Source organism: Hylobates moloch, unplaced genomic scaffold (assembly GCF_009828535.3).
Source record: "Hylobates moloch isolate HMO894 unplaced genomic scaffold, HMol_V3 SCAFFOLD_14, whole genome shotgun sequence".
Classification (NCBI taxonomy): domain Eukaryota; kingdom Metazoa; phylum Chordata; class Mammalia; order Primates; family Hylobatidae; genus Hylobates; species Hylobates moloch.
This window is the reverse complement of record NW_026652289.1, coordinates 5,510,223-5,529,125: the sequence shown is the minus strand read 5'-3', so window position 1 is coordinate 5,529,125 and position 18,903 is coordinate 5,510,223. Positions and strand designations below refer to the sequence as shown.

The window sequence follows — 18,903 nt, the reverse complement described above, 5'->3', positions numbered from 1 at the left end:
AGAAAAGTCACAGCAGGTTCCCAAATTCTCCCTCTCGCCATCTCCTTTCTTTCATTATTAGCATCTTGCATTAATGTGATACATTTGTGACAATAAACTCATATTTATACATTATTATTATTAACTAAAGTCCACAGTTCACGTTAAGTTTCACTCTATGTTGTAAGTTCTATGCATAATGGCAGGTATCACCATTACAGTATCATACAGAACAGTTTCAATGCCCTAAAAATCTGCTGTGCTCCGTCTGTTCAACCCTCCCTCCCTCCTGACCACCCCCTGGAAACTACTGATCTTTCTACTGTCTCTCTAGTTTATCTCTTCCAGAATGTCAAGTAGGTGGAAGGGTATACTACATCGCTTTTCCAGACTGGCTTCTTTCACTTAGTAACAGGCATTTATATTTCCCCCGTATCTTTTCATAGCTTGATAGCACATTTTTTCTATCGCTAATACTTCATTTTATACTATAATTTGTCTAATGTTAAAGAAAAATTGTAGCTGGGCCCTGTGGCTCATTCCTGTAATCCCAACACTTTAGGAGGCCGAGGCAGGCAGATGGCTTGAGCCCAAAAATTTGAGACCAGCCTGGGCAACATAGTGAGAATATACTCTACAATTTTTTTTTTTTTTAAATTAGCCAGGTGTGGTGACTTATGACTGTAGCTGCAGCTACTTGGGAGGCTGAGGTGAATCACCTGAGCCCAGAAGTTGAGGCTGCAGTGAGGCATGATCCCACCACTGCCCTCCGACCTGGACAAGAGAGGGAGATGTCCTCTCAAAAAAATTGAAAAACAGAAAAAATGTTCTAACACTTATTAAAAAGATAAGGAAGATTATATTCATGTCTGTTCTAGTGGGAGTCATCCATGATGACTGCCATAGGGAAGGGTAATTCAACTTCATATTCAACAAGGATAAGTGAGGGTTTATAGGATGAGGATTCTTGCTAAACTGGCCTAACAGATTCTTGCTAAAGTTAGGCCAAATATGTATACATCAAAGGTGGGACAGGAAGAACTTGATCAGATATTAAGAGCGATCAAGTATCAAGAGTAAGGGGATGATTCAGCAGAATTCTTGCTAAAGCTGGGGACAAGAGACCAGACATGAAAAGCTAAGGTTGAGAACTAGTTGAGAGGAGGGCTCGGAGGAGCCTTTCCAAAGTTAGTCAAGGACAGATTCTTTATCCCCATCCACTCACATACTGAAGAACATCTTTGTTGCTTCCCCTTTTTGGCAATTATGAATAAAGCTGCTATACAAATTTATGTGCAGATTTTGATATTGTTTATCCCGAAGCATAAGGCAATCATAGGACACATCTTATTTCCAGCCCCTTAAAGACTGCTTTCCTCTACTGCCTGAGGTCCAGTCTTGAAAATGGTTGCTTCAGATATTTTGTCTGCATTTTTTGTTGTTTGTTTTTTTGGTTGGTTGTATTAGTCTGTTCTCACACTGCTATGAAGAAATAGCCAAGACTGGGTAATTTATAAAGAAAAGAGGTTTAATTAACTCACAGTTCCGACTGGCTGGGGAGGCCTCAGGAAACGTACAATCATGGCATAAGGCACCTCTTCGCACGGTGGCAGGAGAGAGAATGCATGCAAGCAAGGGAAGTGCCAGATGCTTATAAAACCATCAGATCTCGTGAGATTCACTCACTCTCACGAGAACAGAATGGGGGAAACCTACCCCATGATTCAATGACCATCTGCTGGGTCCCTCCCAGGACCCACGGGGATTATGGGGATTATGATTCAAGGTGAGATTTGGGTGCGGACATAGATTAAACCGTATCAGCCTCAGGACACTGGTTTTTGGTTGTTTCAGATAAAAGGGTAAATGTGGCTCCCGCACCTCCATCTCGGCCACAAGCAAAAGTCCTAGTCAAATGTTAGAAAGCAGTTTGCAGCCTGGCGCGGTGGCTCACGCCTGTAATCCCAGCACTTTGGGAGGCCGAGGCAGGCGGATCAGGAGGGTGGGAGATGGAGACCATCCTGGCTAACACAGTGAAACCCCGTCTCTACTAATCCCACTCGGAGAGGCTGAGGTAGGAGAAGGCTGAACCGGAGGAGGACTTGCATGCCCAGATCCGGTCACACCACGACAGTAAAAAAAGCAAGCACAGTTTGCTAAGGAGAAAACAATCATGATAAATCTTCTGTCTTGCCCAGGATCAGGCGGCTGATTGATTGCTACTTGCTGTGTAGCAAAGGCTGCCTGGGTAAGGAGCAATACTGTCTCAAGTGGCCCACCTGCATTCCAGCTCTCAGAATAGGCAAGAAAATATCTTACGTTAGAAGTAGGATTGATGATTACTGAGACACGGTGAGTAAAGCTTCCTTCAATTGCTAGCACCCAGACCTAGGTCAAAATTTCTGAAAATTAAGAATGAGAATCCCTTGTGCTGCCAAAGGAAAGATTATGAAGTCATTCTACCTAATAGCTTATTCCAGGAAAATCCAAACACCAATCTACAGGGATATTTAGACATTTAGGATGACCTGATACAGAAGAGGATCCCCCATGAGTAAGCAGTCATCGCCCTCAAACCTACCCTTCAGCTGTCGAAGGGTAGCATTTATGCCCTTCATCTGTCTTTTTGAACAAGCTTCCAGTTCTGTACTCACATTTACATAAACAGGATGAAAAAAAAGATTTTCAAGTATCCAGTGAACAACCTAAAAGATTATTATAACCATTACGTGTTCATAATAAAAAGCAAAATGAAATCAGGAGAGAAATTTGATTTGGGTAATATGACTGCCCATCTTATACGTTCAAACTGATACAGTAGTCATCTATATGCTGGATTCATAGTCCGCAGGGTTTCAGATGTCAAGAACGCCAGCACATAAATAGTAAAAGCACAACTGGGTAGGAAGAGGCAGGTAGCACAGACGCCAGACAAGATGATGCAATTTCCATGCTCTAAAACTTTCAGTGTCATGCAAAAACAATGAATTCTATGACTAATTTAGAAGATGATAGTTAAAACAGGAGTAAGCATTTCATTCCTTTATCTGACAGAAAATCCAAGGCAGACATAATAGATTAATACATACAGATAGAGCTGTTTGAAATTCTAGGTTTCCCTATAAGTGGTGTTTTGTAGATTATAAATACGCTTTTATAACACATCATTAAAATGTGCAGTCTTCCCAGTAAAAGTCATTCACTATATCTCCCTGTTTGTCAGGTTTAGAGATCCCTATACAAATTGCATTGTAATTATTTGACACATCAAATTTTCATATATCTTGATTAAAGACAATCCTTTTTTTCTTTCTTATGTGAATTCTCACGCAGGTCTTGGAATTCATGAGCATATCACAAAGATCAAAATATAGTTGGGAAAATGACTAGCTAGCAGCATGAGTCATAGTCTAATGTTTGATGGCTTACATCAAAGAGATCATATGCAGGAATTCAGAAACACCTCATATTTTTCTCGTGTTGTGATGTCTTCTACCAGCACCTACTCACTTACTGAAGAAATTATTGCAAAGCTCCCCCAGCTACCTGGTGTATAAGAAAAAAATCAAAGTCACACTCTCTTCGCCCTGCTATTATATTATGTCAGTCTGCACAAGTATCTCAGAGCTAGACTTAAAAAAATTAAAATGCTGTTTGCTAACAGGAGTCTAGCTGTGAGTTTGTTTTGCAGGGCTTTGTTAAATCTATAGAACCACACAATCTGTCCTGTATATATAGCCCTTGATGTCTGTGTATCTCAGGCAGTATTCTTTCCTGGGTTGACTTGTAGCAATGGTGATTAAAAAAAGACACAATATGTTGTTAAAAGGAACATAGCCCATTCAGGATTTATGTACTGACAACATTTCAGCAACATGTGATACAGTCAAAAATGTTAAAATAGCCTTTCTATTTCACAAGGAAAGCAAGGATATTAGATTGATTCTGTTTCCATAACAGTACATCTTGACGCTATGGTTTTATTCCAGCCCAACCATTTGTCATTTTTTTTTCTCTCTTTCTCCTCCCCTAGGATGGGGTAGGGGAAGGGCAAGTGGGAAAAAGGAGGGGTGGAAGCAAACACATTGGGTTTGAGACACTGAAAATTTGAATTAGAGTATCAAATTAGACAAAATATAAGGTGGCTGGGATGTGAGAACTTGCCAACTTGCTAATCACTGCTTTCTCTTAAGGTTTAGTTCCAACAATGTAAGGCACTTTGAAATCTAAACAAGGAGATCTTAAAGAAGTCATCAGCAAGGTCAGAATGAACTGATGATCGGGTTTTCATTGGTTCTCTGCTGCGACGGCATTTTGCTATTTGTCATTGTCATTATCCTCCCACCCCAAGCAGGCACAGAAAAAACAAAGCCCAGAGCTGTACTCACCAGCCTTGATGTGGACATCCTGACTTCTAATTTTCCCTGAAGGATTTTCAGCTGTGCAATAATAAATATTATCATGGATTAAGGTACTGAAGCTCGAAGGAGGGAAGGGGAAAATTTGGAGAGTGCCGTTGGGGTGGACGTGGCGGATCCCGGGGACATCATAGATCTCCTCGCCCGTGGCTAGGTACCATCTGAGAGTCACAGGAGGGATGCCTGCTGCGGGGCAGGGCACCAGAGTCCCCGTGGTGCTGGCAAACACTACCTCTTGCAGAGATGCATTGACAAAGTAGAGGCTGGAGTGTAGGTCTTCACTGAAAACTGCAAGAAGACAACACAGGGATCCATGGGTAAGTAAAACATGCCTTTGACATTTGCAGTTCAATGTCTCGCCTCAGAAAGTTATCTTGAAAATTAATCATGAGGCTCAGGCTCAAATAAAACCAAATAATTCAAATTTTCTCAAAATGCTATGAGCAGACAGGCTGATACTAAAAAATAAGGCGCCATCCTAATTTCACACTTTGTACACAAACTGTTAAGTTATCCTGGATGTTAATTTTTAATAGACTGGTTTTTGGCCTCATGCCCCAAACCCTGTTCTCTCCCCACACTGACCACCATTGGACTGTATATATTTTGTATTCACTTATTGTCTATCTTCTGCCACTAGAGATAAGCCTCATGAGGACAAGGTCTTAATTTACTCCCACTATTACCTGGAGCATAGAGCCCAGCTCTCGCTGGACTCTCAGTAAAGGGAAGCTGAATGTGTGAATGCCTAGATCTTGTTGCTGGGATCAAATTGCTCTCTTTACTAGGTACACTGAGGGTTATTATGGAATGAAATTCGCCACATTTTTAATTAAAATTGAAAATCACATGTAAAGCATTTTATTATTTTTTATTATACTTTAAGTTCTGGGATACATGTACAGAATGTGCAGGTTTTTACATAGGTATACACGTGCCATGGTGGTTTGCTGCACCCATCAACCCGTCATCTACATTAGGTATTTCTCCCAATGCTCTCCCTCCCCTAGCCCCCCAACCCCAACAGGCTCCAGTATGTGATGTTCCCCTCCCTGTGTCCATGTGTTCTCATTGTTCAACTCCCACTTATGAGTGAGAACATGAGGTGTTTGGTTTTCTGTTCCTGTGTTTGTTTGTTGAGAATGATGGTTTCCGGCTCCATCTACATCCCTGCAAAGGATATGAACTCATCCTTTTTTATGGCTGCACAGTATTCCATGGTGTGTATGTGCCACATTTTCTTTATCCAGTCTATCATTGATGGGCATTTGGGTTGGTTCCAAGTCTTTGCTATTGTGAATAGTGCCACAATAAACATATGTGTGCATGTGTCTTTATAGTAGAATAATTTATAATCTTTTGCATGTATACCCAGTAATGGGATTGCTGGGTCAAATGGTATTTCTGGTTCTAGATCCTTGAGGAATCTCTACACTGTCTTCCACAATGGTTGAACTAATTTACACTCCCACCAACAGTGTTAAAGCGTTCCTATTTCTCCACATCCTCTCCAGCATCGGTTGTTTCCTGACTTTTTAATGGTCACCATTCTAACTGGCATGAGATGGTATCTCATTGTGGCTTTGATGTGCATTTCTCTAATACCAGTGATGAGCTTTTTTTCATGTTTGTTGGCTGCATAAATGTCTCCTTTTGAGAAGTGTCTGCTTATGTCCTTTGCCCACTTTTTGATGTGTTTTTTCTTGTAAATTTAAGTTGTTTGTAAAGCATGTTAAAAAAGCACCGTTATCAGAAAATACAGTGTCAAATCAAGAATACACTTTTTATTTAAAATAGGACGTAATGATAAAGAGAATTTTGACAAAAGCATGACTCAACTCCACCAGCCTACAGTGTCTGTTTTGATTTTGACATTTCCCTTATGGTCCACCTGCCTCCATGCCTTATCTATATAATTATATCATATTAAAGTGTACATACATAAAATGTACCATTTTTATAACTGTTTCATTCTCTTATACATCATCTACATTATTCCATGGTTCTATACAGACTTCACAAGTAAATATCAGTCAATGCACAATTTATACATATTCTTATGAACTGTTTTTCTGCTCTTTTCATTTAAATTGTTTCTCTTTTCACTTCTACGAGTAAATATCAGCAAATGTGTTTATATACATTTGGCTTTTTAATTCATTTAAGGGCCTATAACAAATGTTTCTGGAGTGTTGGTTATGTGAAGAAATAAAACATGACTTCCAGAATGTACAAGTTAAATAAAAGATTTATAAATATAATGAAGGCCTACTTGTCACACATCTGAGCTTCTCCATGACTTTCTAAAGCAGGTGCATACCTAGTTACATATTTGTAAGAGAGAAGAGAAGCCCCAGATATTTCGAATGAACTTCACTGGTCAGAAGTGAGAATAACATTTATTGTATGCCTCATAGTACCTCATACCAGCCAACCTTATAACACTCGAGATGAACAACAGCTCTGCTAGGTAAATAAAGGCTCTACTTTGCAGACGATGACATGGAGATTCACAGGGCTGTCACTTGACCAAGGACACAGGATACAGGCTGTCACTTGAACACAAACGCAGGGCTAGGAGGTGGCAGAACTAGATTGTCTTTCTGATGAAGGCTTTTGAGATTTATGTTTTCTTATCTTAGAACCAAATGTGGCATAAGAGTACCCCTCATTTGTGTGGGGATTAGAGGCAGCTCTGTATAGAGTGGGTCTATGGCCTGTGCTTCCAGATCTCGTCTTTCTCCGTGGTGCGGAGCTGAGGGGTTACAGGCTCCTGCTGTGTGCCGGGGTTGCCACTAAGTCTATGTAATAAAATACATGTGCCCCTCACTTTGCCTGTAGTTAGTTGACATGATTTGGTAAGAAAGAGATGAAGAAATTAACACTATTTACGAAGGTGATTGGACTCATAATAATAAGATTTAATCTGCTCACTAAATGTGAGGGTAGCGGGTGGTCTCCACCCTGCCGTTAGGAAGCACAGCATCCAAGCATTGGCACAAGGCTGCATAGATGTGGTTGGCTCTACTCACAGCATGTTCTGCCCTGCTGCCACTTGGTGGACGCTGTGGGGCTCCCTTCAAATTTCCTCTTTAGCGCCAATGCATTCTGCCCCAAAGCAGCTGGAAAGGTCCTATGTTGAGTCCTACACTGGGAACCAGCCCCAGTTACAGGCAACTGCCTTGTCTGAGGCCTGCAGGGAGTGACTGGTCAAAGGTGGCTCCACAAGCCTGGCCCCCTCGTGTTAAGTGGCAACAATGCTGAAGGTGCATCCCACCTGAGACCGCTATCATCAGAGCTTTGCAGAGGAGCTTCTCCCTCCACCCATTCTGCCTTCCTCACACCCTTGCTGATGTGTCTCTTGAGAATATACTCCCAGGAGGCCTTCTGCATGCAACTCTTCCTCTGAGCATCTCCCTTCAGGTAACTCAACATGAGACATCAAATGAGGCTCTGCTAGTTACCCTCTACAACCATGTCTTTCTGAAATGTTTTTCTATCTTAAATAAAGTAATCAGAAAGTGCCAACTAACATCCCATGTAAGCTCCCCAATAGAGCATGAGCAATAAATAAAATACACCAAGATGGAAGAAAGTACTAAACCTGGATTATCACTGGATTAAAACATTTTTACAAGCAATAATTATTACACTGAATAAGGCAATGACACAACTAAGACTCTCAGGCTGTTATGTTTTGGGGAACCCATTGAATCCGGACAGTGACAATGTGTAGTTTGTTTTATGAAAACATACTCATGTAAGAATCTAACATCTATTATATAAACATTTTGATTTTTAGTTAAACTTCACATATTCAATGAGCTCATAGGCCTAAGCCTAATGCCTAGCAAGCTGTGTGTGTTTTGTAAATGCTAGTTGGTGCATTCACTGTTCCCATTTTTTTTTCATTTTCCCATCTCATAATTCATGTGGTATGTCAAACTTCTGTTAATATAATGTAAACTTTTGAAGTATTTTTGGAATTTCTATTTTACAAAATTACATTTTTTTAAAGTAGATTAGAATTACCTCTCACAGTTTAGGAACTGACTGTATAGAAGTTGAGAGAGAGAGAGAGAGAGAGAGAGAGAAAGAGAGAGAGAAGGTTGGAGGGTACAGACGAAAGCCTTCAGCGAGGTCATGATATAGAGAGATGCTTACAAACTGTGGCCCCCTTCCTTCCACTATGAACAGGAAAGTCTACATACTGATGTGAATTCTGCTCCCCTGCGAGGGACACACAATGTAGATGTCCCCAAAGTAGAAGGGCCCCTGAAAAGACCCTCTTTCTCCTTGATCCGGGGAAGCATCAAAAGCTATTGTCAATCTGTGCGTCTCAAGAAGTGTCTTGTTCAACAATGCTGGAAATAACACGGATGATCCCACACTTGAAGACCTACACACCTCCTTGGAGATGTTGGCAGATGACATCTACCTGACAGGTCCACTACTGGGGTGAGATCTGAGGGTTACTCTGGCTGTTAGGGCATATATGGCACCAATGAAAACTCTAACTTTTCAATGGTGTCATATAGGATGGCAATGTTACCAGGGCCAAAGGCTTCAATTATAGAAAAGTTTATCAGTATAAACACAGTGGTCAATGACACAGAATCCTGCAGGGCATTGAGATGTGTGTTGAGTCATAGTTATATTAGGAAACTTGCTCTCGTGTGCCTATATGGAATGTAGACTTCTATTTAGTAAAACCAAGAAGGTTAACCCCTAACCTCACTAGAGAGAGATGGGAAGGATTGCTGTCTCTCCTTGCACAAACATACCTTAGAGTGCACATGGCAAAACTTCATTCTTTAACTAAGTTTAGTAAATATATCAATAAATATGTTGGTGTGGGGATGAGGAAGGGCAAGTATAATGAGATTCCTGGCCTACTATAGCCTAGAAAGAAAACTTCATTAGGAAGAACTGTTAGAAAGTTATGAGGATGGCATATGGTGGTCAAGATTTGGTATGGTGGAATGAGCTCATGCATTTTAGCACTACATCTTGTTAGGAAACTAAATGGTCATGTAACCAGTCGTTTAAACACTAAGCACCAACTTTAGATTGTCCCAATAGAGGAAGAAGTAGGGGGAGGCAGAGGAGACATTAATCTAATAACTAGATGAGCTAATAACTAGGCCGGGGCACTCCCCGTGGCTTGCTACCCAAGCTGTCTCAGGACCTGTCCACTTCATTGTGACAAAGTATTCCTCAGCTGCCCCAGCCATGGCTCAAGTGGTCCCAGGCCTGGCTTAACCTGCTGCTCTGGAAGGTACTAATCATAAACTTTGGTGGCATCCATGTTGTGTTAATTCTGCAGGTGCGCAGAATGCAAAAGTTGTGGGGCATGCCTTTCTCCACCTAAACTTCAAAGACCTCCCAGAAAGCCTGGGGCCCTGGGCAGAGACTTGTTTTAGAGGTGGAGCCGGCACAAACAGTCCCCATTAGGGCAGTGCTGAGAAGAATTAATGGGCCAGAGCTGCAGCAGAGACTGTCCCTAGTGCAGCCACGGAAGTGGGGCTGGCCCTGAGATCCCAGAACTGTAGAGCTACCAGCACATAACATCAGCCTGGGAGAGCTGCAGACACAAGACTCCAAACCCATGAGAGCTGCTTGGTGAACTGAGCCCAAGAGCCCAACAAAGCCATCAAGGCAGCTTTTCCTGAGGCCCTGGGGACCCAATCCCCACCCCAGTGTGCCCCGGGTGAGGGACATGGAATTAAAGGGGTTTATTATCCAGCTTTAAACTTAAGGTTGTTTTCTCCGTTGGGTTTTAGATTTACTTGAAACCTGTTACCTCTTCCTGCCTCTTTCTCCTTTTTGGAATGGGAACGTCCATCCTGTTCCTGTCTCGCCACTGAGTTTTGGAATTAGATAGCTTTCTTTGCTTCATAGCTCACGGCTGGAGGGAATTTGCCCCTAGATGAATCATGCCTGAGTCTCACTCATATCTGATTCAGATGAGACTTTGGACTTTCAAACTGATGCTGGAACTAGTTAAGACTTTTGGGGTACTGGGATGAAATGAACGCATTTTGTATGTTAGAAGTTTCGGGAGGCCGGGGCAGAATACCATGATTTGAATGTTCCTGCCAAAACTCACGTTGAAATTTAATCACCAGGGTAATGGTATTGGGAGGTGGAAACTTTAAAAGGTGACTCATAAGAGGCAGATCCCTCATAAATGGATTAATGTCATTATCACAGGAGTGAGCTCCTTATAATATAATACATTATGCCTCCATTTTCTTTCTATCCTGAGCACTTGCTTCTGTCTTTCATCCTTCCACCTAGGATGACCCTCACCTGATGGCCTTGGACTTCTCAGCCTCCAGAGGATGAGCCAAATAAACTTCTTTTGTTTATAATTTACTCAGTCTGTGTATTGTTTTAGTAGCAGAAAATGAACCAAGACAACTATTCACGGAAGTTTCACTCTTCACACTCATACAGAATAGGTGAGGCCTTTTCACATCACTATATTAGTTTCATTATATGCCTGCCTTTATTCCAGAAAGTCAGATCTAGGGGAAGCTGTGTCCATGAGATTTAGCATCCTCCAGGTATCTTACTTGAAACATCCATCTTTTTTCTCTTGGTCTCCATCACTGGCAGAAACTAAGAGTTTGCCCTCCAGGGCCAGTTGGGGCTATGACTAAGCTGGGAAGCACAGTGAACACCATTTGTCAAAAGGTGGCAGAGAAAAACACATTTTGTACAAGTGATAGATCTTACCCACAGAGAAGAGAGGCAGGGGTGTTCATCAAGTCATAAGTGTTTTATAGTTTTCTCTCCCAACCATAACTGAAGTCTTTAGCAATGCTTCATAAGTCAGAATATGAAAATTATTGCTAACTAAGAAATCGGTTCAGATCAGAAGCATAGTTAATAGTTCAACACGGCAGTTTTCAACTCAAATAAAAATGCTGATAGTAGCACTGTAATTTTACATTTGAGCTTTCTAAGAAACTGACATTACCCCAAACATATTGTTAGGAATGAGGTAACTGTCACTCTTCAAGGCTAATTAATTCCACCAGGATTCTTTTATTTTTTTTCCCTACATTATTTTTCTATCAACCCGACTGTGGGTAATTTGAACTAAGCAAAATTTGGTCATATTTGAATTTATCCTCTTGTATCCTAAAAGTAGTCTTGTTAAGAATAGCAAGACTTTAAAAATGTAAATGTATACAAGAAACATTGCTTAATTAAATGTATAGTTTCTTATTGAAAATCTCATTCCACAAGCCAGCTTGTGAAATTATTTAAATGACTGCAGGAAAAAAATGATAAATAAATGTTTAATCCTAGTAGTTAAAGAGATAAGCGACCTACGGGGGATTACTGTCACTTCTCCTTATATTTTTAGAGAATTTTACATTAGTCTTTCTCCTTCGTGCCACAGGGTTTAATAATGTAACATAAACTCATTCTCTAAGAGACACATCATATGGCCACAGGCAAAAGAAAACCCAAACTATATTCCAACAGCTTTTGTTTCTTCCATCTAAGGGACCATCCATCTGCCTAAATAATAGCACTTCTTTTTATAGAGTGCCTCCCCCTCTTTAATACAGTAACATTTGCTTCCTCCAGTGAGGGCAGAGGCAACCTTAATGTGAATTGTGTGTGTGTGTGTGTGTGTGTGTGTGTGTGTGTGTGTGTGTGTGTGAAAGTTCCTAAAAAATAACCATGGGTTCATAACAGAAAGCTAAATGAAACATTCAGTGCAATCTTGTGAAATTCCGGGTTGAAAATCCTGGGGTACCAACACTAAGGGAGCTAATGGGAGGGACCTTGGAGAATTGTTTCTTCAGTTGCAGACTTCTCAGTATTTTACATCGCTGTAACAGATGGCATAACCAAGGCTCCAGTGACAAACATAAAGAAGAATGTTACACCAAAAAGAAAATAAATCAATATTTTAGCTTTTCTTAAAATTCAAACAGGGCAGGGTGAAAAGAGGAGACGTGGGAGGAATTTTGCAGTAGGCAGTGACACAAGCATTCACTGATGCAATGATATTTATTGAGCACCTACTATGTACCAGGTCTTGTGTAAGGGCCCAGTAATGCAAGATAGAACAAATCCTGGTACTACTGCCAAGGAAATTTTAGTCTGAAAGGTACTCTAGTTCACATAGGGAGGTCAATTATAATTCTATTTGCCGAAGGTTATGACAGAAACATTCACAAAATGCAACAGAAGCATAAGTGACAGAGAAACTAATCTGACCTAGGAAAAATGGAAACAACTTTCCAGATGAGGAAAGAAAAGTACATTCTAGGCAGAAGTCTTAAAAAATATTAGGACATTCAGTTGTCCCAGTCAGGAGAGAAATAAAAAGGTGCTGGGAAGCAGGAAATTCAATGCACAGCTCCAAGTGTTGCACGATTAGGAGAGAGAGCTACAGGTTCCTTAGATTCATTTATCTTGGAAACACCCTTCAGCACCTACCACGTATCTGGCACTGTGCCAAGACCAGCAGACACACTAATAACCAAGGCGTGGAAGGGTGCTGACCTCCAGGAGGTTACATTCCAGGTGCTGATTATGAAGTCAAGATGGTAAAGAGTGTCAGGTGCCAAGATAAAAAGCATGCACTCAGCCCTGCAGACAGTAAAAACAATTAGGCACAGACCCAGGAGAAATGAAACCATACGTCCACACAAAACTGTGAGCAAATGTTTAAAGCAGCATTATGTATAACGGCCAATGATGGAAACAGCCTACATGTCTATCCCCTGAAGAATAGGTAAGCAAAATGTGGCTTAGCCTTACAATGGGATATCACTCAGCAATAAAATAGAGTGAAGAACTGGCACAAGCTACAATGGGGATGACCCTCAATTACAGCCACAAAACGCCACATACTGTATGATTCCATTCATATAAAATGTCCAGAAGAGGGAGATCTGTAGAGACAGAAAGTCAATTAGTGGCTTACTTATGGTTAGGACTGGGTGACGAGACAGGATAAGAGGGTGATAGCTAAAAGGTACAGGGTTTCTTTTGAAGTGATGGAAATCTGCTAAAATTGACTGTGGTGAAGGCACCTTATCTGTGACTATACTAAAAACCACTAAACTGCATGCTTTAAGTGGATTCTTTTTATGGTATATAAATTATATTTTAATAAAGCTATTTTAAAAAGTAGGGAGTCATTGAAAGTTTCGACAAACAACAATCAATTTCCCAAATTGAAGTTTGAGAAAGTAAACACTGAGCAGACAGGGAGAGAAGACTGCAGGCAGAAAGCCTGGCTAGACTGCTCTGCTGGGGGTCTAGGCCAGCTGGGCATTGGTGGTGTGAAGGGAGAAAAAAGGCCTAATTATGGATATGTCTGAAATGATCCTACCAGCATTGGTGGGCAGGGATGTGGGAGCAATAAGAGTGAAGAAAATAAGAAAAGTCAATATGAGGCAAATGTAATTGCTTGCATGCCCAGTTGCACAGTTACACTATTACAAAGACAGCCTACAAGACAGAGCTGGTTGGTAAAGGAAACAACATGTCAGTTTCACTAAGGTAAAGAGGGCACTGCCCTTGGGCCACCCAATAGCAAATTGGAAATAGGAGTCCAAGACCCTAGAGGCAGATTTGGCAGCCAGGGAAATTTAAGTCTATCACTGGGTGAGATATTCCAAGAAAAGTGTTGTATTAGTTTGTTTTCACACTGCTAATAAAGACATACCCAAGACTGGGCAATTTACAAGGGAAAGGGATTTAATTGGACTTACAGTTCCACATGGCTCGGAAGCCTCACAATCCTGGTGGAAGGCAAGGAGGAGCAAGTCACGTCTTACATGGTTGGCAGCAGGTAAAGGGAGTGAACTTGTGCAGGAAAACTTCCCCTTATAACAACCGTCAGATCTCGTGAGACCTACTATCATGAGAACAGCATGGGAATGACCTGCCCCCATGATTCAATTACCTCCCACCAGGGTCCCTCCCAAAACATGTGGGAATTCAAGATGAGATTTGGGTGGGGATACAGCCAAATCATATCAAGTGTAAAGAACAAGAAGAGACAAAAACCAGAAGTAAATCCTCAGGGATAGGTAGTATTTTATAAGGAAGGAAAATATTTGACAAAAGATTTGTACCCAAAATACATAATGAACTCCTACACACCAATATAAAAAGATAGTCCAACAAAAATGGACAAAAGTGCTGGGTGCAGTAGCTCATGCCTGTAATCCCAGCACTTTTGGAGGCTGAGGTGTGTGGATCACTTGAGCCCAGGAATTCAAGACCAGCCTGGGGAACACAGCAAGACCTCTCTCTACCAAAAATTAGCTGGGCATGGTGGCATGCTCCTGTAGTCCCAGCTACTCAGGAAGCAGCGGTAGGAGGATCACTTGAATCCCAGAATTAGAAGTTGCAGTGAGTCGAGATCGCACCACTGCACTCCAGCCTGACAGACACAGTGAGACCTTGTCTCCAAAAAAGAAAAACACACACACACACAAGGTGTGAACAGCCACTTTAGAAAGGCCAATATATAAATGGCCAAAAAGCACATTAAAAAGTGCTTCAATGCCATTGGTCATCAAGAAAAAGTAAATTAAAAGTACAATGTGGTACTACTACACATCCACCAAAATAACTACAATGGAAAAGACAGAATATATTGAGGGTCTTGAGAATGTGGAGCAACAAGACCCTCAAACAATGCAGGTAGTAATGTAAATCAGTAAAATTATTGTGGAAAATTATCAGCCTCTACTAAAGGGAACACATGTGTGCATTGTGACTCAACAATTTCACTCCTAAGTATTTATACAACAAAAGCTCATGCATATGTTCATCAAAAAATACACGCTGGAATATCTACAGCAGCAACTAGTTGTAACAGTCACAAACTAAAAACTTACCAAATATCGATCAATAATAAAATTGATACATCGTGATATATTGGCACCTTGAATCACTACATACTGACAAGAATGAACAATCTGCACATAAAATATTATAAATCACACAACTACAATGGTGAAGAAAAGCAAAAAGACGCCAAAAGGATTTACGTTGTATTGTTCCATTTATATCGAACATCAAAATAGGAAAAACTAATCTATGATGTTGAGAGTCAGAATAAAGTTTGCCCGTCGGGGTGGGGTCAGGTGTAGAGAATGGAAAGGGGCATGAGGTGGCATCCAAGGTGCAGGCTATGTTCTTTTTCTTGATCTGTGTGCTGGGCACACTGCATGTGTACACGGTGATTTGCATGTATGTAACATTTCAAATAAAAAATTAAAAGAGTTTGAAGAAATTGGAAAAGAATCATGGAGGAGAAAAATAGGAAATTAGATCAGTAGCTCAAACCCTAGAGAGTAATGTTTTAGAAACAAAAAGACATTTTGAGACGTTAACCAACAGTTTTCAACATTGTCAATTGCTTCAGAGAGGGCAGAAAACATGAGAACTAAAACAGGCTATCGAATTTGCAAATTGGGTACATTAATTTTGAATGGAAACGCCATTTGGGTTCAAATTATCTTTACTGATTTCGTAGGAATATGTGAGTGGGTATGCTTACTAAAATGAACTGCTTGTGTAAAGGTCTTCCCAAAATGAAAGGGAATATAACTTAGCCTTAGGTAAACATATCTAGAAGGCATAACGTTTAGCTGATTCTGAGACTCCAAAATGGTTTTTTATTTGGATAAATGCTTAGAAATTCAGTGTCATCTGGATCAGACAAGCACAAATCAGTTAAATGATGGGCTCATAATGACTTGGAAAGCATTCCAGGCTTCTATGAAGTGATTCCAAGTCAGGTTATTAAAATGTGCTCGTATGTTATAGCAATTTTGCCTTTAACTTTAATGTATTTCACTCATTCTACCTACTCCCAAGCCCTGAAATGACATTGCAACTGTCATCACTTAGAAATATGAAATTCTGTCTCGGTCCATCATAAAACAACAAACAAACAAAAACACAGAAACAAGAACTGGATTTACCCTATGTCTTAACTAAACTTTCAGACAGTACAGAAAAAAAAAAAAAAATGAAAGAAGGAAACAAACAAAGTGGACATTATGAGTGGCCCAGCTTACTTCCTGAGTTTCTAAGACAATTCCAAAAGGAGGAAATTTAAATAAAACTTGGTTATATTGTGGGGCTAGGGGGACCAAATATGACACTTGAGGGGACTAAGGCTGCTAGAATTTACAAAGCAGAAAGAAGGAAGTTATATATAGAGGGAGCTCCAGAGAGCCGAAGAAGCTTCCAGTTGATGAGTCCTTAACTGCGTGCTGATATTTGCACGCTTGTAAGAAAACTACCAAGGTTGGATTAGGAACACCAGAAAGAAGCAGGTGAAAATCTGTGAAGCTCACACAGGGAAGAAAATAGTTCATGTTTCAACCAGCAGAAGAGGTAAGAACTTTTAATAAATGGAACATCCGATTGAGTATTCAGAAGTGTATCACACAGCCGCAGGGGCCAAATTAATCATAAAAAAATTTAAAAGTGATCCTAGAAGGGAACAAACTGAGTCTAAGTAATTTAACTGCACAACAAAAAACTTTGATAATAATTAATAGAAACCAACAATCAATAATATAAAATTTATAATGTCTGTCATTCAATAAAAAATTGGACACAAAGGAAATATGGCATATTATTAGGAGTAAACTATTCCATAGAAAGACACATAAATGAGAGATGATACAATTTGCAAGCATGGATATTAACATTACTCTTATAAATATTCTGTCAATATGTACAAGACAGTAGGAAAAAGGAAGAGCTCATTGATGAGAGAAATGGAGAAAATACAAACAGCCAAGCTGCGAATAAAACAGTCAAATGGAACTTCTAGAGATTCAAAATGTAATACATGAAATGAAAGTTAGACAAATAGGATTAATGGCAGATTACACCCTTCAGAAGAAACTGTCAATGAACCAGAAAACAGAGCAATTAAAACCACACAAATTGAAAAACAAATTTTAAAAAGGCTTAAAAACAGTAAACACAAAACTGGTGGGATGTGGGCCAGTATCATTTGGCCTAATATACATATAATTGGAGTTCTAGGAGGAAAATGAGATACAGAAAAAAAATCGAACAATTAATATACAGAAGTTTCAAACTTTAGTGAACACTAGAACCTCAACTATCCATCAAATTCAACAAACACCAAACAGAAGCATGTAGAAAACCACAACATGACACATGCTTCAACTGTTCAAATCCAACATTAAGAAAAAAACTTACAGGCGACCAGATTAAAAAATAAATACATGTTATATTTAGAGAAACAAAGATAAGAATGACAGCACACTTCTCATCAGAAACAATGCAAAACAGAAGACAAGGAGAGAGAAATTTGAAACATTTAAAAAAAAATACAGGAAAGAAAAACTGTCAACCTAGAGCTCTATATGCAGAAAAATTTTCATAAAGACAAAATAACTTTCTAGATATTCCGAAGCTGAGAATTCATTGTCAGTAGGCTAGCAATACAAAGAATGTTAAAATATTTCAGGAAGAAAAGAAATAATATCAGATGCAAATTTGTGACTTCATAAAGAAACGAAGAGTGACAAAAATATTAAGTATGTGGGTGAATATAAAATCATATTTTCTCACTTTAAATCATCATCAAAAGATACATTACTGTTAAGGCAATAATAATGCATTGTGCAGTTTGTAACATATAGATAAAATGAATAATATTAGCACAAAGGCAGAAGGAAGGAGGAAACAAAAATTTATTGTTGTAAGGTCCTTCTATAAATTAAGTGGTATAATCTTATTTGACAGTAAGCCATGTTACTTTGGAGATGGACGTTGTAAACTCTAAAAGCAACCACTTACAAAGCAAAATAAAAACAAAACTTACATGTTAATCCTTTAATGCCGATAAAATTGACAATTTAAAAAATACTCCATTAATCCAAAAGAAGGAAAGAGAAAAATAAAGGAACAGAGGACAGATAGAAAAAATAGGGAGCAATTAGCAAGATGATAGGTTTAAATGAAACCAAACTGATGATGGCAATAAGTATAAATTGCCTAAACACTCTTAAAAGTAAAACATTGTAAGACTGAATAAAAAATAAATACCTAACTATATGCTATCCAGGAGAAATTCTGTTATAAAGAAACTGATAGACCAAAAGTAAAAAAAAAAAAAAAAAGTAGAAAAAAATATAAGCTAACATTACTCTAAAGAAAGTTGGAGTGATTATATTAATATCAAAGTAGATTTTAGAATAAGAAATATTACTAGGGACAGATGGTTATTCCCTAATGATAAAGTGGTCAATTCATCAAGGTGACATAACAATCCTAAATGTCTATGTACCTAATAAAAAGAGCTTCAGAGGACATGAAGCAAATCTGCTGGAATTAAAGTGAAAAATACAAAATCCAAAAGGAGAACTGAGAGCTGGGTCTCTCTTTTTTTTTTTTTTTTTTTTTTTTAGTGCTAACTACCATTAGGGTAACGTAACAGTGTTTTTTGTTGAGATGTAGGTAG

At 39.5% G+C, this 18,903-nt stretch overlaps 1 protein-coding gene across 1 annotated transcript in view; it reads right to left on the bottom strand.

The window, feature by feature from the left end:
• Positions 1–18,903, bottom strand: part of DSCAM (DS cell adhesion molecule) — a gene marked incomplete at its 5' end in the record, with an annotated part of 789,264 nt that overhangs the window by 650,556 nt on the left and 119,805 nt on the right. Inside the window, one exon of the mRNA XM_058427845.1 lies at positions 4,368–4,685. Within this exon, the coding sequence (XP_058283828.1) occupies positions 4,368–4,685 (318 nt within the window). The remainder of the gene's footprint in view (positions 1–4,367; positions 4,686–18,903) is intronic.